This window comes from Juglans microcarpa x Juglans regia, chromosome 3D, assembly GCF_004785595.1.
Source record: "Juglans microcarpa x Juglans regia isolate MS1-56 chromosome 3D, Jm3101_v1.0, whole genome shotgun sequence".
NCBI classification, from domain to species: domain Eukaryota; kingdom Viridiplantae; phylum Streptophyta; class Magnoliopsida; order Fagales; family Juglandaceae; genus Juglans; species Juglans microcarpa x Juglans regia.
In genome coordinates this window covers 36493704-36515423 of record NC_054598.1, presented here as the reverse complement: position 1 = coordinate 36515423, position 21720 = coordinate 36493704, and the positions used below count along the sequence as shown (strand labels likewise).

Below are 21720 nucleotides of genomic sequence, written 5' to 3'. Positions count from 1 at the left end.
GAAAGAAAGTAACAAGACAATGAAGAGACGCAGTTCTAAATGGGTTGGGCAACGAGAATTGTTATCGAAATGGCGCCGTTTTAAACTTTGGGTTAAGTTGGGCTAGTTAGATTTTGGGTTTAGTTTCTTTTCTAAATCCATGTATTATTTTTTATTTTTTTTGTTTCTAAATCCTAAATCTCTTCTATGTTTTTTAAGCCATAAATTTAATCTTTGTTTTAAGCCTTTTTTTTTATTTAAGAAACTGGATTTTGTAGTTTTTTAAATGCTGAATTTAGTTGTTAGTGTTGATTATTAACAATTACTAATTTACTAGTGTCTAGTATTGAGTTATGAGTATATCTAATTACTAATTATTTGTAGAATATAACTATTATCAAGTGCTCTATATGTATAATTACACAACATTTTTCTAATTATATATTATTATACTAGATAATAGATTGCTAGTATTACAATATATACATGCATGGTACATGACTCACTATTAGCTAATCAAGTTTCAACTATCCTCACATATGCATGATAGTGATACTATGATGTGTACATATACTAGACTATTATTCTATTATTATTAAATAATGAATAATATAAGTACATTATTTTATAATAATTAACAAATGTATAATATTGAATATAACTATATATGTTATAAACTTTCAATATAAGTATATATGATCACTATATAAATAATACATATTCTTATAACAAATGTCAACTAATCTCGGAGTTGGACGCATAAGTCAGACAGACGTCGTTGCGAAATTAGAGTCTCAAGCCGGATGTCGAATGCGAACTCGGAGTTAGTCAAAAAACCGATCCGACTCAGACAAAAACTGCACAAATACCTTCGACTCCGGCTCCGGCTCTGTTTTCTTGACTCCAATTCAAATGGGTGCAGAGTCAGTATCGAAGTCGAATAGTTGGATTTTTGCAAAGTCCTACCTTTTGGATGTGACTATTACAACATCATATTCTCGTTGGAATCCTGTTAGGAGAGGCTAGACGGTGGGTAGTCATAGATATTCTCTCAAGATAAACATGAGTCTGTCATACATATCGATCCCAACCACACACAATGGTACTACTAAAGCGGTACTAAACTGGTGGGTATAAGGTATAATGGATATGTGTATGATTTTCTTTGCATCTTACTCATAGAGACTCAAATCCATGACGTCCTATCCACCAAACCAAGTGATCAGAGTATACTATCTTTTTCACCAAGGTTCTTTGTTTTTAACGAAGAGGAACGGCTCTTAATTTTATTAATAGTCGTCATTCTCAACGCAGGAATACCAAGCACAAAAAGAAAGCCTGAGTTACAAAACTCTAAAACCAAGGCTGTAAAAGAAGTTATCAAAATCTGCATTATATCTCAATGTAATACCAACAACTCTATGCAATAAATCCTTTTACAAAGTATACAGAATGAAAGATCAGAGACTATCTAGATCTGAATGAAGGTAGAACAGATTTTCAAGTGTACAAACACTACAAGGGGAATCACCTTTCCCAGCGATTCACTTTCGTTGGAAAAAGTAATAAAATCGCTGCCTATCACCTTTCTCAGCGATTTATAAATCGCTGAATGTTCGCCGATATTAAAGCCCCACTTTTGATCTACTCCAACGGAAGCCAAGAAACGCCAGGAAATATTTTCTTTACCGGCGAATAAAATTCGCCGCAAATAGTACCATTTATCGTCGCAATTGCAAGGTACAATTCAGTTGTTAATCGTTGGGAAAGTTCAATTCCAGCGATTTAATATTGTCGCTAAAAGATGGAAAATTGCCGAAAATACCATTTCCCAGTGATTTCTTAAATCGCCGCAATAGACTAAATGGTTTTGAAATAACAATTGCGGCGATAAAAATTTGCCGGTATACATCAATACCAGTGATTTTTAAAACATTGCAATTGAGTTATTGATTTTGTGAACTCAGTTCCAGCGATTATTACATCGCTGGGATTGATCTATACCGGCAAATTGCAGTCGTTGCGAAAAATAAAATAAATTGCCGCTTAATAAAATCGTTGGGAAAACTTGTAATATTCGCCGCAAATACTCTAAAATGCCGGTAAAAATTATTTCCTGCGATATATAGTCACCGAAAATAATAAGTTTAGTGTAAAAAATTATTTCCGGCGAAGTTTAATCGCCGGAAAAGATATTTCACAAAATAAAAAAAAAATCCATAAATTAAATGAACACAGGAACTCATTAAATGACAGGAGCAAAAACTAATTGAAACTAGCCCAACAATAAAGGTACAATCATCAACTTGGCATACAGAAATAATGCACAAAATCTCACAATATAAATCCCAACATAAACATACACAACACAAGCCATTAGAGAGAGTCTAGAGGGGGGGAGAGAGAGAGAGAGAGTCTTTGATTTTTATATATTTACCGATGATCACAAGAAAGAATCAGGGCTGTACATAATTCCAACCACAGCAACTTTTCCATCGGAACTCTCATGGACCATGTGGCACCTCAAGATCAAACTTCCGGCCATTGATAGTGTGTTCAAAGGGTGAGTGCCAATGGCTTTTGCATCTTTTGCTCAACCAAAGTTATTTGTTTGTATGAAAAACTATTGAAAACAAGGGACAAAAACCAGCCATCTTTAAGCTTTAGCTCTTCATTTAATTTGGTTCCAACAAGTTAGTAAAAAGCTGTCAAATGCCATTTTAACGATGAAATTTCAGCGATTTTTTATACTTCCTTGTTCTCTTCCATTTCTAAGTAAATTCCTATCATTTGTACATTCTTAACCCACGATCTTCATATATCTTTCATGTAGAAAACTCAATGGCCTTTATTGGACAGCAAGCATGCTATTAGTTATTTTCATGAATTCCTTTAGAATGCTTGAAATGAGGAGTTTTAAAGTTTGATAACTATAAAGAATCATATAGTCTACTTAACCTATATATTTGCACAGCGATTTATAGGAAGCAAAATCAAGAACCCAAGTTCACAATATTTTAACTCAAGTCAGGTACTTCATGACTTTGTTCAACTAATGATCTTTGTTCAACCTACTCAAGTCACAATATTTTAACCTAATGGTCTTTGTTCAACTACACTCTAAACAAGTTGATGTCACAATAAAATATAAGATTAAGACAAAAAAATAAAAGATTGCATTTCTTTAACATCAAGAGCAACCTGAAAGACTCAAGTGAGAGCAAAACAGGTGCATAAATCTAAAAAATGCATTATATATGGAGAAAATCTCATTAAATATAATCAAGAGTTAGACTTCTTGTCTTACTTCTGCTGCTGCTCCTTCTATCGATTTTCTTTCGTTTTATGCACATTGGAGAACTATATTAGCAGCAGTAAAAAAAAAAAAAATACAATTCTTTGTTAACGTACCTTGATTATATTCTCAGTTTTCTCCTTCTTCTTCACTTTTCAGAAGCTGAAAGGCCTCATGCCTATGATGTTTCATCTGCTCTACCTCTTCCTTTATAAGGTTGACAATTTCTTCATCTTTTTTCTACTTGGATGCTTCCATTTCTTGCAAATACATTTCCTTATTCTTCTTTGCCATCTATAAGTTTCAAATAGAGAAAATAATGAGATTCGAGCTAAACAGTTTCAAATGGAAGGTGAAACTCACTACTTAAAAAAGGTTGACAGTAGCAGAAATTCAAGAAAAAGCAAAACATGATTGTTGTTTGTGTGCATAGCTTGAACCTGAGAATGAATGTGTACTGATGATCATGAATTATAGAAAGAAATCATGCATATATAATTAGTATCATCCAAAATAAATGTGTAAGGTTTTGCACAAGTAGAGACACAAAACCAATAACAAGTGTCACCAAAGTGGTGCTTCCAATCATCACACCAACTTCAGCTATGCCTGCAAGAACAAACTGAATTTCATTAGCAGAATTTCATGACACCAACTTCAACTTTAGCTATACCAACACATGACAACATAACATTTGGAGCTCCCAATCATCACACCAAGTTCAACACAGACTCACAAATTTACTCTGTTCCTCACATCAAACTTGAAACAGGAAACAACAAACAAATAAATATAAATGACAAACTTACAAAAACAACAAACAAGAAATGAACAAAGCATATCGATCTGTTAAAAAAACCTAAGGTTAATATAACACACTTGTCATCTTCAAGTTATATGGGGTAATTACTTAAACAAAGAGCAAACACCTTTAACGATATTGATAATCTTTTTATTCCCCATTTTTTTAAATTGGCAAGAGATGATTTTAGGTGCCGTTTAACAAGAAACTGCAATGTAATAGCTACATCATGGAACCCATAGATGTCTTTATTTGGTAACCTCTCCCAGCAATACTCCCGCCTAAATCCTATCTTAATGCACAGTAGCATAAGCCCAGAAGAGGGCGGAGGAAAGAGCTTCCATGAAAAACACACGTGAATTGCAGGTAGACTTGACAAATGCATGAAGAAACATAGCTGAAGAGTCAAAGCTCAATGTCTCTCTGCCACAATACCTGTTCCCCCCCCCCCCCCCCCATCCAAATAATAAAAAAAAAAACCCTCCCTTTCTTTCCTTAGATCACAGAGAAGTAAGAGAATGAAAAAAAAAAGCAAAAGAATGATACACAAATTATCTTCTCCCTTTAATCATAAAAATAAAATTTAAACGCACCCCGGGTATTAACTCTGATAATTCCATTGTATATCAAACAAATAAAAACTCAAGGTTGAGCCAGTTTCCTGTATGAACATAGCAAATACATATAACAAAACAAACTCACCCTCTTTCAAAATATAAAATATATAGTTTTAAATACACCATATATAAACTTGTAACAAAGTTAGCATTTAAAAAAGGGAATGGCACTCGCAAACTAGAAATCACGTTACATTTTTCATTTCTACTTTCCCAAATAATTCATCTGAGTCAATTAGAAACATGCAGCCAAAGGGAAAGGAGAGAGGGGAGGGTTGGGGGTGGGGGCACCATTTTCAGATGCGCTTATTAGGTGAAAAACGATTGGAACCTACCACTTATCTAATCCTCATTATTTCACCTATTCCAGGTAAAAGACTCAATTTTCCATGTTCCACATCCACTTCTTGGAACCATATTTCATTTACTGCTTGCTAAAAATAAAACATTGAACAACACAACAAAGTAATAAGCATAATTTATGGGTAGACATAGCATAAAAACAACAAGCAAAACAAATAACAAAAAGAATTATAAAGTTCAAATCAATTTCAACCAAAAGTTCTCAAAACCCAAATTCTCAGCTTGTATATACTGACAATATTCATTTTAAGGGCTTGTTAGAATCCACAAAATAATTGTGCATTTGGCACCGTAAGTTAATTAATTAAACAACGACAAAGTACCTGTATTGTACAAGGTCCTAATTACACAAAGTAACTTATCAAAAAAAATTACACAAAGAAGTAGCTTCAGAACAGAAAAAGAAATTACAGCAAATTACAGAGTGGAAGTTCCTCTCCCTCGGGAAATTCCCTTTTGAAGGTAATGCCACTAGGGTGCAAGAGAAAGAAATGTGTTAAGATGGAATTTAAACCAATACTGGGATGAGAATGTGTAATTTAAACATTCAGATGCTACTGAAGAGGATGGATCCTGAAAGTTTCATAAAAATTAAGGTGAATTAGAAAAACAATCAGTTATAAAAAATAAAAGGCATGTTCCGTTAACACACGTGTTTGATGCTTAACACACATGCTTATATATATATATATATATATATGGAGTAACACACATGAAAATTCTGAGCTTAGTACGTGACAACTAGCTGAAATGCATTAAAGTCAAGGCTTTTGGGTTAAGCATTTGCTAAAATTTCTAAAGCTAACCATGCTTTGTTCCAGATTAAAAACAATGGAATATTCACCAAGGTGTGACACCCAAAACACACGTGTTTGATGCTTAAGAAAACCAGATGTATTGCCTACATCTATCAACTTCTTGCGTCTCTAATTTCCATTGTAATCCAACCATTATTCACACTCTTAAAACCTCAAAATCACTAATATGAAGATAAATAAATAAATTATAACAAAGTCAAACTACTATAAATCTAGGAACCAAAATAATTAAAAAGCAGCCTGCTTAAGTGATCTGGAACTGGTCATGGTGCCCTAAAAATATTATTCTGCTACTGCACCAAGTCGATTTGGTGTCAGACCCCTTTGCCCTATGTTATTATTCACTTTATTTATGGCAGATAATAAGTCCTCAGTTTCGAAGAAGCCATTACAAGAAGAAAACAATAGGTACTTCTTCATTAAAAAGTAAAACTCATAATCAGAGACTAAAACCAAAAACCTTATATATGAATCAGAGTGGCGCATAATGGGAGTAGCAGATAATAAAGAAAACCTTTTTTTTTTTTTTTTCTTTTGTAACATGCAGTATTCATGATCCAGAATGATCTTCCAAATATTAAATTGAGGTCCCAAGATCAGTGTACCATATGAAAACATAAGAGGGAAATGCAATAAGACAAAGTCGAGAAACTCACAGTTGAAGAACTGAATAATAAAGTTGCAGGCATCCAAAGGAGAGACCAATTTACTTTCAAGCTTGGATAGCATCTCATCAGCTTTCATATGCAATTCCTAGCTAGCTACTTTACACTTGTCTCTATAAATTATTAGTGGGAAAAGGAATTAATTATTTTGCAACAAATTATGCAGAGTACTTGTCATTTGATCATGAGCTACGTAATCTTCTTGGTTTGCCCTCCCATTAACGTGTATTAATTATATCATATATATATATATACACACACACACACACACTCGTGGTCGTCAGAACTTCCCCACCAACAGTTTTATAATCTAAAACAATTTGAGAAAGCAAAATGCATGCCCCATTTGATATCTTAGTCTCTCAATCGGTCATGAATTTAGAAGATTACCATATATATATATATATATAACACCTAACTTAATTAATTAATCGTTTGCCAGCATGCATGCTGTGCATTCTCTCATGATCTCTACCCACCTTTCTCCACTATTTCCATCTCCCAAATAACCAAAACCCCCCAGCATGCACCTATCTCCTTCAATTCTCCAGCTTTGAAAAACACTCTAGGCCCTTGAAAATAGCAATCTATTTCCTTCTAGAGGGCAATAAAATTAAGTAACCTCCAAATTACTAAGAAAATGATCAATTCAGTACTGAATTGATATCTTTTCTCCTGTTTCTATCTAATAGGCATGGTACTCACAAAACACCAGACTATGAACAAGCACAATGATATCTTTTCTCCTGTTTTTTGGGTACACACGTTCTAGGCTATGCTTCAAATTTTCACGCAATGATCCAGGCTCGTTGAATATTGTCAAGTACCAAAAGCTAAAACTTGACAAGCTCACGTTTAGTGTGGAGAAATGAAACCAAGATAGGTTTAAGAAAGCATACCTATCTCCCTGCTCACTGTGCTCAGCAAAATCAAGATTCCATTCGCTAATCCTCTGCATTGCAGCATATCCTCCAGTGGCGAAGGCCCTAAGAAGGTTCAGAGTCGCCGCGGATTGGCAATAAGCCCTTATCAATCTCTGGGGGTCCGGAATCCTTGATTTCTCGTTAAAAGCATCTCCATTTATGTTGTCTCCTTTGTAACTCGGCAGTTTCACACCATCCCTCTCCTCAAATGGAGCCGATCGGGGTTTCGCAAACTGACCCGCCATTCTCCCAACCTAAAACAGATCAACCCACCACAATTCTCAATCATAATTCAAAAATCCAAATATTGAAATCATCAAATCTAAATATGTTCATGTGGTTAGCACCGAGAGAAAAAACAAATATAGATCATTTCAACATCTATTACACAAACAACCCAAGAGAAGCAATACAGACCCTAATGATAGGCATTTGACCACCAAACATAAGAACCGCACCCATCTGAAGAAGCACCCTGAAGGTGTCCCTTATGTTATTCGCACTGAACTCCTTGAAACTCTCGGCGCAGTCCCTTCCTTGCAAGAGAAAGGCATTGCCCACGGCCGCCTCGGCCAGCTTCTCCTTCAGGTGCCTCGCCTCGCCAGCGAAAACGATGGGAGGGAAGGCCTCGATGGTCTGGAGCACCGAGTCCAGCTCCTTCTGGTCCGGGTACTCCGGGAGCTGCAGCGCAGTCTTGGACTTCCAGGTCTCCACCGTCCATTTCAAATTCGATGCCGCGACGGGCAGCGTAGACTGCTTGGTCGAGGGCTCGGCAGCATGGACAGCCGAGATGCGAGTGATCAGGGGCTTGGCGTCGTACGCTTTGGCGGAAGTGGGAACCAGAGAGTAAGTGGGTTGGTGATGGGGGTGAGAAGGAGGGGGTGGCCGTCGAGGTGAGGTCGCAGTGGCCTGCTGGGGCCGTTGGCGACGGGCTGTGCGCGGCGGAGGGTTGAGGGAGAAGAGGGACTGCGGAGAGAAAGGGGGAAGGGGGAGAGATGGCTGGAGGGAACGAAATGAGAAAACCTAACGCGGGGGATATAATTTAATGAGCTTTTCCGGCGCTTTTGAATCGCCGCTAATAAGTTAAAATGGGAGCACGTGTTTTTACAGCGACAATTTTCGCCGCAAATAGTAAATACTACGGCGATTTTCTTTAATCGACGGAAAATTAGTTAATAATTTTATTGCGACGATAAAAATCGCCGCAAAAGGTATAAATGTCGCCGCAAAAGTGAATTATACATTTTTCCTCGGTGATTTCCCAACTTCGCAACGAAAATTAAGCGGCGACTTAAAATTGCCGGAAATAACCTCTATTTGCAGCGAATTTTTTTGTGACGATTTTAAAATCGCTGGAAAAGGCCTAATTTCTTGTAGTGAAAATGTCTACCAGCTGTGCTATTTACAGAAGTGAAAAGTTGAATAAAATATATATTATTATAATATTATTTTTTAATATTATTATTATTTTAAAATTTTAAAAAATTGACTTATTTATTATATTTTATATAAAAATTTATTAAAATTATAATGATGAGATGATATAAAATAAATTAAAAATATTTTTCAATCAAAACTGTGACTAACTCTTTTTACTCCAGATATATATCTACGCCGCAGCAATAAATATTTCTAGTACGTAACTGCCACAACATTTTTATATTGACGATTGTAATATTTAAGCCATGCACCGTCTTATAGGTGCACCAGATAGTACTTCTGCCTTGTCTTCAAATAGATCCGAGACTTAGATGAATTTTTCTATAGGGGCAGACGTACTTGCGCAGATTCTCGTGTGCGTTCCACTGTACGTACATACATCTTTTTAGTTTAATAAAGTTTACCTTTTCACCTCTCTGCCTATCCCTTTAGGCCCTGAATCCTGATCATGATGCGCCACCTATCTTGCATGGAAGATTTTTCTCAAACACCCTGCATTCGAGGCACCACACTACCAACCTTTCTATTGGGGGTGGCAGTTAAAAGGTCCGTTAGGTAGCCAACCATTATATAGCTGCCCTCCCTTGCCCTTAATACCGTCACATAGAGATGATAGCATGTATTAGAATGTATATATAAAGGCATATATTAGAATCATATATTACACAGCTTAACCCATTTAATCCGAAAATCAAAGTTTTACTAATGGCCTACTCAATGTGTCTTAACGTTCTTGATTCTGTCCGACATTGCAATCCCGCTGCATTGCTCCCATCTAAGAAAGCCGTCTCACATGTAACAAAAGGAGATCGTGATGCTCCTCGTCCATTCCAAATCATGGTCCTTGAAGAAAACTCAAGCGACTCCACTATCGTTCGACGATCAGGAAATTTCCATCCTACCATCTGGCATGATGATTACATCCAGTCATTAAAAAGTGAATATGTGGTAAATCTTGCTATGTCTATTATTTTTTAGTTTTGATCTCGATAGTTCTTGCATTATCAATGCCTCATGACTAATCAGTGAAATTCGGATTGGCAGGGGGAGTCATACACTAGAAAAATTGATAACTTGAAGGAAGAAGTGACAAAGATGTTACACAAAATGGTGGATCCTCTAAAGCAGGTCGAGATGATTGATATCTTGCAAAGACTTGGAGTATCTTACCACTTTGAAGATGAAATAACGAGGATATTGGACAAAATACACAATACTCATTATCGAGGTGGTGTTTGCAAGGAGAAGAGTTTATATGCCACAGCTCTCGAATTCAGATTGCTAAGACAAAAGAGATATAATGTACCTCAAGGTAAACAACATGCATGCTAGTAATTAATGCTTGACAAAAATAAATAGACACATCATTTACCAACTAGTGAGCTTTGTTGATTACAGAGGTTTTCAAGAGTTTTACAAATGAAAAGGGGAGTTTCTATGAATGTATTTGTGATGATCCGAAGGGAATGTTGGCTTTGTACGAAGCCTCGTTCCTCTTGATAGAAGGTGAAAGCATCTTAGAGGAAGCAAGAGATTTTGCAAGCAAACATCTTAAAGATTATGTGGAGAAAAGCAAAGATCAAAATCTTCGTGCTATGGTGAACCATGCCTTAGAGCTTCCATTACATTGGAGGATGATAAGATTGGAAGTAAGGTGGTTCATTGATGTATATAGAAGTAGAGAAGATATGAACCTCATCTTACTTCAGCTTGCAGAATTGGATTTCAACATGGTACAAGCAGTCCACCAAGAAGATCTAAAAGTAGCTTCAAGGTAAAAGAGACGTTTATACTCATAATATTGTAATTCGGCCCTCATGCAAAAAATTTATGTGGAGAATTATTGGATATATATATATATATATGTACACACACACACACACACACACACATGATTAGAAAGGTAAGAAATTTCGTTACTATAGTTTTAAAACTGATATTGTTTCTTTGGCTCATACAAAGGTGGTGGAGGAGTACGGGCCTTGGAGAGTTGAGTTTTGTGAGGGATAGGGTGATGGAGAATTTTCTGTGGACAATTGGCGCATCATTTCAACCTTAATTTGGATATTTGAGGAAAATGTCAACAAGGATCTATGCAATAATAACAACAATAGATGATGTGTATGATGTATATGGTACTTTGGATGAACTTGAGCTCTTCACGGATGTTGTTGAGAGGTTTGTATTAATGCAATTAGTAGTACATCTCTAATATTGCTTCATCAATAGCTTAGAGTTAACGCAAATACTTATGTAATCTTTGTGATGTAGATGGGATGTCAATGAAATGGAACGACTTCCTTACTATATGCAGCTATGTTTCCTTACCCTCTACAACTCCGTTAACGAAATGGCTTTTGACACCCTCAAGGAAAACGGATTCAACACCATTCAGTACCTTAAAAAGGGGGTATGAGCTTCACTTTTATATATGTTCATCATTATATAGTCAAGTATTTGTTATATATTATAACTCTTCTGCTTCATTGATCCACCATGAATGTTTCAGTGGGCAGATTTATGTAGATCTTATCTATTGGAGGCGAAGTGGTATTATAGCGGATATACACCAAGCCTTCAAGAATACATTGAAAATGCATGGATTTCAATATCAGTTCCACTTATATTGGTGCATTATTATTTTTTTGTCACAAATCCCATAACAAAGGAAGCCTTGGATTTATTGGAAGACTATCCCAATATATTTCGTTGGCCAGCAATAATTGTACGACTTGCGGATGATCTTGGAACATCTAAGGTTTGCACACCACACTATCCCATGTCTTTCAACAATAAATTTTTAAGCTTCTTCACATGAACATAGGATAACATGTTTATAATATTTTTATTTTGAAACTCAGGAAGAGTTAGAGAGAGGTGATATTCCCAAATCAATTCAATGTTACATGAATGATACTGGTGCTAGTGAAGACGATGGTCGTGACTATATAAGGAATTTGATTAGTGCAACAAGGATGAAGTATAATGAAGAAATTGCTGCAAGTTCTCCCTTTTCTGAAACATTTATTCAGCTTGGAATGAATGTTGCAAGGATGTCCCAATGCATGTACCAGCATGGAGATGGGCACGGCGTTGAAGATCATGAAACTAAGGACCGAGTCTTAGCATTGCTGATTCATCCCATCCCTCTACCTAAGGATTGATGAATGACTGATATATTCACACATGTGATTGAAGGTTCAACTTCAAAATTACATAGAAATATTTCCTTTCTCATTTGTTCCTTTTTCTTTTCAAATGGTAACTCCAGCTGTACTTCACAAGTCATCACTAGCCCCTTACCAAAATAAATGATGTACGTAAAAGCCAAACCAAATCTAGCTTGGTTTGCTTAAACATAAATAAGGCTTGGTTTGCTTAAACATAAATAAGACTACTGCTTTATACTATAGATATATTATTGCATGCTACATTTCTTAGTTGACTTTACCCTGTTATATGATGCCGAAATGAAACTGATTACTCGACCTTTTTTAAATTTTTTGAACAAAATGAATCGTGCAAGGATTGCCCAATGCATTTATCGGCACATAGATGGTGGGCAGAATTTTTAGATTCTATGCATAAATTTTTACTCTGAGAAAGAAATTCGCTCACAAGCCAAAAACTTAAAGAATTACAACAGTTGATCATTTAAAATATCAACGATATATCATATATATACTACGTTAGAGTTTACTATAAAAAAATGATAAAGTGAAAACATATCTATTCATCATTTTTACGTATGCAAATCATGGGGAAATTAAACTTTTCACCCACAAATTGTCGCAGATTTTCATTTCCACTAAAGCTAGCTAGATTTCTTAAAAGTTCCAATTTGTGTAATAAACTACTTTTGTGTATCAGTTTTTATAATCAGCACATAAGATTTAATCTTTCCAATATTTATAAAAAAACAGATTTAATCTTTTCCAATGTACGAAAAAATGGCCATGTGCTAATGTAATCTTCATGATGAGATGGACATAATAAATTGAAAATGAAAAATGCTTTAGTCATAAAGGGATTCCACAAAAGTAAACTTAGAGACTGATTGTGCTTGATGATGTACTTCATGTTGTAAAGTAGATCTAACATATTATGTGAAGGCACATCAGTTTACATTTGACATTTACAAAATCTCAATTGAAATATAAAACTTTGAAGATGTTAATTTATTAAGAGAATTTACATGTTTCCTTTATATGTTTCCTTTTATATTCATCATCATTATTTACCCTAAAATTCGTTTTTGTATCATATATAACTCCTCTTGTACGTTTATTCACCATGAATATATGTTTCAGTGGGCAAGTTCTTCATCATGTAGAGCTTATAATTTGTTGCAGATAACGTGGTAGTACTAAATGGGTTTATAACAACGAGCCTTCAAGATTAATGCATTGAAAATACATAGATCAACACCAGCTGTATATACTAGTGGTGCATTCTTAAGTTTTTGTGTGTATATATATATATATAATCACATAACAAACTTATAAGCTGTCTGGGATTTATTGGAAGATCAGTATCCCAATATAATTGACTCATAAATAATGATTGCACGACTTCATAAATAATGATTGCACGACTTCATGCCATGTCATTACAGGCCGCTATAAACTGATTAATGAAGAAAAAATTAATAAAACCAGAAGATTGAAAAATAAAACTGTATGCTTTGCATTTCCATTAGTTTCCGATTTTAACGGTGGAAAGTAAGTAAAAAAAAATAAAAAGGGTGGAAAGGACGCACCTAGCATTTTACTGAAACAACCTTATAATTAATACGAGCTTATAACCCGTGCAATGTGCGGATTATTGTGTATGTTGTATATGAGAGAGATCTAGAGAGATCAGACATGATTTTATAGTGGAGAAAATCCAAATGGTTTATAGGATGGTTTAATTTGATGAAACAACATAAAAGTTGAAATAGTGTCTTTGGATGGAGTTTTGAATTAATTCATATCTTTATATGTAAGATTACTTTTAAGAGGATTACCTCTCCATAAATATAACACTTCAAGATTCTATTTTTTATTCCAATTATTACCAATAATAGTATATTTTTATGGGTAGAATGTCACGTCGGAATCATATAATTCCACTAATTTCATAAAGACTTTTTTTTAATAAAAAGGGAAGAGGTAAAAAAAAATCACTAACTCTAATAATGATTTTATGCTAAGGGGGTGAGGAAGCTTGTACCCGGCGAATAAAACATTCGGGTCCTTGTGCAATTGCCTGATAAAGATAAAAAAAAAGTAAGAAAAGTAGGAGTTTTATTAACTTAAGATAATGGAATAGGCAATTCGAAGACATTACATGCAAAGAATGTTGCCGATTGTGTGGTCCTCCCTCTTGATGGTGAACAACACAACGTTGATTATCTTCGGGTCCGTCTCGTACGACACCCTGAAAAATCAAAACTTCAAAGAAACTAAGAAAATGAGGGTCAGAAAGAGAGGGGTTTAGAGATAAATTTTTGTAGAGAGATACTTTTTGGTGCCTTGAGGGACGACAAAATGTTCATAGTGGTCAGGACCGTTCATATCTTTTCTTCTTCTTCTTCTACCACTGTTTCTGCTCTATTAACGCTCTCTCACGGAACTGAAGTCATACGTTTCTGCTATGCTACACCATATTGAATGATGCCTTTCATTCGATATTTGACGTCTATCTTAGAAAAGGTAAGGAAATTTTAGAAGTCATACCTAGAAACCTTGAACCGAAGTCCTTGAACTAGTCGGGGTGTGTATATCGATTGGCTTGGCAAGCGGTCAATAAGCCATACGCTTGGCAAGAGGATTAAACCTAAAGGCATAAAAATTTTTAAGGACTTGCCAAGTTTTAATACCGAAGTCCTATAAACGCAAAAGATCATAATATGAACTGAATACCTTAACCGTTTCATAGCGGTCACCTTGAATCGATTGCTAGGAAGTTACAAACGTTGGTTTAATAACTTCATTAAAGTTTATCAACACCTTTTATGCCTAGAAAATTTAATATCAACTTGACGTCTAAGCAAAATCAGGTCACCTTCTCTTTTCACTTGGTACAAGTCTCTCTTTCCACCCTTTCATTTCCAAATTTTATGGTATGAATGCCATGCCAGCAATTGAAAACTTGGCTTTTATATAATTATAATTAAATAGATTAGTAAATAAATGCACCTTATCATTTCACACCACACACCAATATGTGATTTGTAATTTTTTTCTTTCTATTTACACATATTTACACATCAATATGTGTGTGTTTAAATACAAGAACAAAAATGACAAATCATATGATAATATATGGTGTATGGTAATAATAAGTAGAATTTCTAGCTCGTATTAGTATTTCCCTTGATAGTGGAAGTTTTAACCAGGCTAGATCCAATGGTTTTTCCCTCCACATTGGAGGGTTTTCGATGCAAAAATCTTGGTGTCTTGCTTGTGTGGTGCGTGATCTTCTTTATTCTATTTGTGAGTTTACCTTTACTAGATTGTCAATTTAATTTACACAAAGATGGTAAAAAATATTCCACTGTGTTTTGGTGTTCACCCTAACACGCTAACATGCAACATTAATGATGAATGATTGTTAGTGTTACTAAATTATATACAAATATCTAGATCTTTACCCCAGAAAAGTTGATAAGTTGACGGGAGAAAATTAAGTGATGGCAATGATGCTTCATTAATATAAACTGGTGCATGCATGGAACCTTAATTTAAAGCAAATGTTGATAATTGGTATCTTGCGATCGAAGGCTTGAATATGTATCTTACGGCAGGCCACTTTGAGGGTGACATAATTAAAGAGCGAGGATATTGAAAAATATATATAATACTGATCATGATCATCACGGCCGCCGGTGGTCATGATATTGTTGAATTACTTGTATTTCTCATGATCATTACGCACCTCCTATCTCTTGATCACGGTCCTTTACCGTGCATCACCAAATTAATACAGAGAAGTTTTCTTAGTATATATTGGCGTTAATTTGCTGATATTTATAATCATATGATTCGGCAAATATTTGCCTCTTAATGTATTAAGCTTGTATTTAAGTCAGTACCGTTTTATGGGCACGTACGTAGATACTACTTTTAATTTGCCTCTTCCAGTAGGTGGCCCAGAGTTAGGTGTGATTTTCCATAATATTAAATAGAGCTTGTAATTTCAAGTTCCCGTTTAGGGGGAATATCGTACTTTTTATATATACGGTCTATTAATTAACGGCAGTCGGTCGCTATTTGCAATAAGATTGTGAATATCCAACTCTTGTGTTGATCAGCTCATGTATGTCTTTGATTATATTTGCTAATGCCAAAAATCGCACAACACTCTAGAAGGAAATAAATAATCATTCTCGACCTGCTATGATGATTTGAACCTCATTTGGTGTAGTCAGGAGCCTCTAGCATGGTCCGGTGTGACTGTGCGTTCATCCATGACTGTGCGTTCATCCATGACTGTGAGTTCATCCATGACAGTCACTACAACAAATTTAATTTTTTGAGACAAAATTTATTAAGGATGAATTTAATTTCATCCCTAAAAGTAGTTATTTGGAAAGAAATTTAAATTGTCTCAAAACATGGATGAGATTCTCAAGATGTTCGAACGGATAAATATCCGTTTGAACTAGATCTTCTGTGACGAAACCTATCATCTCAAAAATAGAAATACGTTCGAACAGGTAAAAATATGTTCGAACAGAGAGTTAATGTCTGTTCGAATAATAATCTTGACAGGAAAGTACATATAATTTTCTCGGGAGAAGTTCAAAACCGTTCGATCAGAAATTTTATATTCGAATGTGAGTTTTTTGGCGGATTTTGTAATCTCTACTCTTGTACTCCATCTTTGTTCATAGTGAAATCATTTTGAAACCGACCCCGACAGTGAATGTAGGTTCAATACCCAAACTAAACTTAATTAAACTTAAGAAGAAAGAGAGGCCAGGACAAACAAAAACTGAAACTTTTCTGGAATATAAAAAAACTTGATGAGAAAGGAATGGATAGCCTTCGATCTTTCAGTAATAGCTATATTTACCCAGCAAGCTTGATTTATCATCATGACGCATTTGAGTAGACTGCATGGAAAGAATTTGGCAAAACTTATAACTCTAGCGAGCTCATCATCAGTAGTACTAGTAGTGCTAGATCTTAATACCGTCTAAGATATACAAGATGACAATAAATATTTTTGACGCACAGATCGAAATATTAATTAAGAAAATGATAGAATTACTTATTATCTTATTATTCATTTACTACTCTTTTTATATTTATTTATTTTTTAATTTTTTATAAGGAAGTGACTATAAATAAAATTACATATTTTTTTTAATTTTTTCTTAATGATTAAAGATATTAAAAAAATACTTAAAAAAAATAAAAAAAAATAAAAAAATTTCAAATACATGATCAGTAGTAATCTATTAATTATTATCGTTGCCAATTGTACGTATACGCTGGTTGCTAGTCGTTGGTATTGTCATGAGCATCATGGAATATGGTTGTAAGATTTTTCATAGCAGTACTGTGCATGCACAGCCCGTAATCGTATACGTACAAGGCTCATAACTTGATGTGACCGCGGCCTCTCTCGTATGACAAATTTGGCCCAAACAACCACTCATGGGCACCATAAAACCATATTTCCTTTTTGGGAGTGTGGCTTTTAAGAGGTCGAGACTTTAGGTACGTGCCAAACGGCCTTAATTAACACACACACCCCCCCCCCCCCCCCCCCCCCCCCCCCCCCCCCCCCCTACCGGTTTCCTCGTGAACATTAGTGTCGTTTGAATTTAAAGATGAATTAAAATAAATTAAAATAGATTGTGACTAATAGTGAGATATGTTATGAATAGTAGTAAAATTTGTGAGTTAAAATTAATGAATAGTAATAAATAGTAGTGAGATGAGTTGAGATGAGTTGAAATGAGTTAAGATGGGTTGCAAATACAAACCTCTCATAAATCTTTGCCATTCCAGCTACGAGAGTACTGTTCCTTTAATTAAGGCATATACTTGAAGCCTATGTTCCATGGTAACCTATGCATTTAAACAGAAAATCTAAGCTTCACTAATGGCCTACTCATGAATGTGTGATCTTAGCGTTCTTGATTGAGTCCGAAGTTACAAATTACCTTTTTTTATTGCTCCCATCTAGAAAGCCCATCTCAACTGTAACAAAAGGAAATGGCGAACAAGTTCTTCATTCTCTCCAATTAAGTATATATGGCCCACACGAAGAGTTTAACAAAAGGGAATCCACAATTATTCGACTATCATCTGGCATTATGATTACATCCAATTGTTAAATTAAAAGGGATCATATGTGGTAAATTAATGTGGCGCTATTCATTTTTCTAATTCTTTGTCTTATAATTTGTAATTTTTGTTGGATTACAATATCTGACAAATGTTAATATTGGTTTGTCAGGCCGAGAATCACTCACCAGAAAAATTAGCTGAAGGCATTAGAAGTGACAATGATGTTTCAAAAAGTCGTGGTTCCTTAATTTCGAGCAACTCGAGCAGATTGATATCTTGCAAAGACTTGGAATATTTTACCACTTTGAGGATGATATAAAGGGGATATTACTTAGAATATATATATATACACACACACAATAATCATCATGGTAGTGATGTGTGCAAGAAGCAAAGATTATATGCCACATCTCTCGAATTTAGATTGCTAAGACAACACGGATATGATGTACCTCAAGGTAAACGACTAATTAGCTAGTAGTGTTGCTTTAACAAATAAAATAAAACAAATATATGCATACAATTATTTAAAAATTGGTGAGCTTTTTTATTACAGAGATTTTGAATAATTTTCACCAATGAAAAGGGGAATTTCAAAAATTAATCTTTGTGATGATACTAAAGGAATGTTAGCTTTGTATAAAGCCTCATTCCTCTTGATAGAAGGTGAAAGTATCTCGGAGGAAGCAAGAAATTTTACAACCACATATCTCAAGGACTCCATGAAGAAAAGCAAAGATAAAAATCTATGTGAGATGCATGGTGAACCACGCCCTAGAGCTTCCATTGCAATATTGGAGAATGATAAGCTTCGAAGCTACAAGGTGCAGTTCATTGATGCATATAGGAGAGGAGAAGATATGAACCCTGTCTTGCTTGAGCTTACATAATTTCTGATCAGTCTCACTGCTAAGTTCAAAAACCTAAATTATTTATTTACCTCATTCATATGTGGTGGAGGAGCAATGGCCTTGAAGAGATGAGCTTTGAGAGGTGGTGGAGAATTTTCTATGGTCAGTGGGAACATCAATATGGATATAAGAGGAAAATGGCAACAAAGTTGTATGCGTTGATGACGATAGTAGATGATGTTTATGATGTATACGGCACTCTGGATGAACTTGAACTTTTCACAGATGTTGTCAAAAGGTTTTTAGTAATGGCAATAATTATAAACATGATCTAAAGCTATCGCTTATCTGCATGGACGTAACGACATAAGGGTAATAATTTATTACTTAGCTCAACTCGATTAAAACTCTTTTATACATCGATGAATATGTGTATATATATATATATATCGTATAACCTAATTCATTACAAGAAATTTGACTTTTATGGACGAAATTTGTTAGGGACAAAATAAAATAACGTCCCTAAAAGTCATTTTTGGAGACGAAATTTATTTCGTCTCCAAAAATGCCTGAGCTACTAAATTCGTTTGAACGAAAAAATATCCATTCGAAAAGATATTTTGTGACGAATAAAATCGTCTCAAAAAATGAAAACCGTTCGAACGGTACAAAATAGATTCGAACATGAAATTAATGTCTATTTGAACAGTATATAATCTGTTCGAATAATAATATTGGCGGAAAATTAATTTATTTTTCCTAGAGTAAGTTAATAACCGTTCGAACTTAAATTTCTTTGTTCGAACGGATAGAGATTCAATTAATTTTTTTATTAGTATGGATTTGTGCGTATATTTTTCCATTAAAGTAATAAATATTTTTTCCATTCATTTGTTATCATTTTCAAAATATAAAAATGTGTATATATTATATATTATGATTTGCAGTGAGTTAAAATATTTATAAATTCATAAATTACTTTTATGTAATTAACTTCAAAACTTTATAATGATTTCTTTTATGTTAAATTTATATAAATATAAATTTAAAGATAGTATCATTTTTTATATTATCATGAACGGCAAGTAAAATGAAAAAAATAAACAAAGTAGTAAACACAAGAAATAGAAACCATACATTAATTACATCTCAAATATATAATGTTCAATACAACATAAAAAAGTAAAATAATAACTAAAACGATCATAATTATTGATTCCTTAGTATATCAACATCCTCTTGTAACATTTTAATAGATCCTTCCAGATTCCTAAACTTCTCCATGATGGGCTCAACGAACTCCACAAACAGAGCTCGTACCTGATCCAAAGTAGCCCTAAGAGGTTGTCTCTCAACAGCGGCAGCACTACTAGAAGCTGGATCTGTGGGAGGATCACTGGGCTGTTCTCGTGTAGTCTTCCACAAGTGCCCCTGGCTCTTGTTGAATGTGATCTTGTTAAGGGGCCCCATCTGCGACGACCTCCGCTCAGTGGTTGACACTGTAACCCCCGATCGGAGTAGGAGGTTAGATATCAACAGTGCAAATGGTAGACTACCTCCACTGGAAAAGTGTGACTCTGATTGAATGCGGAGGAATAAATACAATGCCAGATCAATGGGATCCCCCCGTGCTATCCGCAGTAAAAATCTGGCTCGATCGATTCCGAAATCTGTCTTGTATTTTTTCGGATCGATGTTATAGCCAACAATCAAATTAAGCATTCTAAAAAATCCTATACAATCGGCCTGTTGGATCACCTTGGTCCCATCCTATGGAGGAGCTGATGGGTCTCGTACTAGCTGACGCACCTGATCGTCTGTGAGACCATCATCAGGTAGATCCTCATCCTCACTACCATCCGAAGTAGCATCCGAATCTACATTCAGGGCTAGCGTGGAGGATGCGGCCAGTGTGTCAGAATCAGATGGTGCAGCCGCTGGTCCTCGTGTAGCCGCTGCAGGATATGCATCGACTATACGGGAAATGTCAAGGAACTCAACAATAATGCGGGGAGAGAAATTAATACTCACTCCCCGGACTGATATGGTGTAGAACAGCGCATCAGCGCTAAGTTCTCCAATGGCACGATAGAACTCACCCACCATCTCTGGATATGCAGTCCCCCGCTGCTCACAGATCAGTATCCATCCCCACTCGGTGAAGATGGACTGTATGCTCCGTCCCTCCCATGAAAGATCGGAGAAGTCAGGCAAAATGACTGGACGCTCGATAAGTGTAGGCCTCGTCTCCAGAGCATGAGGTGCTGATCCACTACTTTGGCTGGGCTGATCTTTCGCACGTTTTCTTCCGCTGGATGCCATTGATATACTGTTCAACCATAATGAAAGTAAGAATATAATTAACCATAATATTTAAATTATATTATTGAAAAATTATAGTATATTGAACTGAATTGAAATAATTCGTTGGAACAGAACATAGTCTGTTTGTACTAGAAAACTCTATTCGAATGGACTGTTCTGTTCATTCGAATAGAGTTTCTTTGCTCATTGGAACGAATTTATTTTGTTCGAATAGAAATAATGTTGTTTGGCAACTAGGAGTTCGAACGGACTAGAGTTTGTTCGAACTGAAGAAGCCAAACAGCCATGGCTGAGTCGACTCAGTCCAGAACTGAAAGACTTTCTATCTAGATGTTATCCTTTGTTTTAATCA

The 21720-nt window shown here is 35.2% G+C and overlaps 2 protein-coding genes and 1 pseudogene across 2 annotated transcripts; 1 reads left to right on the top strand and 2 right to left on the bottom strand.

Moving 5' to 3' along the window:
- Positions 1-7224: 7224 nt before the first annotated feature.
- LOC121255288 (phospho-2-dehydro-3-deoxyheptonate aldolase 2, chloroplastic-like) lies at positions 7225-9469 on the bottom strand. The gene is made up of 3 exons (XM_041155558.1): positions 9422-9469; positions 7880-8485; positions 7225-7716 (listed from the first exon to the last, which is right to left on the bottom strand). Exons 1-3 carry the CDS (start codon positions 9467-9469, stop codon positions 7225-7227), a joined length of 1146 nt encoding a protein of 381 aa, XP_041011492.1.
- Positions 9470-9582: 113 nt separating this feature from the next.
- On the top strand, positions 9583-12136 carry LOC121255800 (annotated as a pseudogene).
- A 1050-nt stretch (positions 12137-13186) lies between these two features.
- LOC121255287 (DNA-directed RNA polymerases II, IV and V subunit 11-like) lies at positions 13187-14460 on the bottom strand. Its single transcript, XM_041155557.1, has 4 exons — positions 14408-14460; positions 14234-14323; positions 14075-14152; positions 13187-13292 (listed from the first exon to the last, which is right to left on the bottom strand). Exons 1-4 carry the CDS (start codon positions 14458-14460, stop codon positions 13187-13189), a joined length of 327 nt encoding a protein of 108 aa, XP_041011491.1.
- Between the last annotated feature and the right edge of the window lie 7260 nt (positions 14461-21720).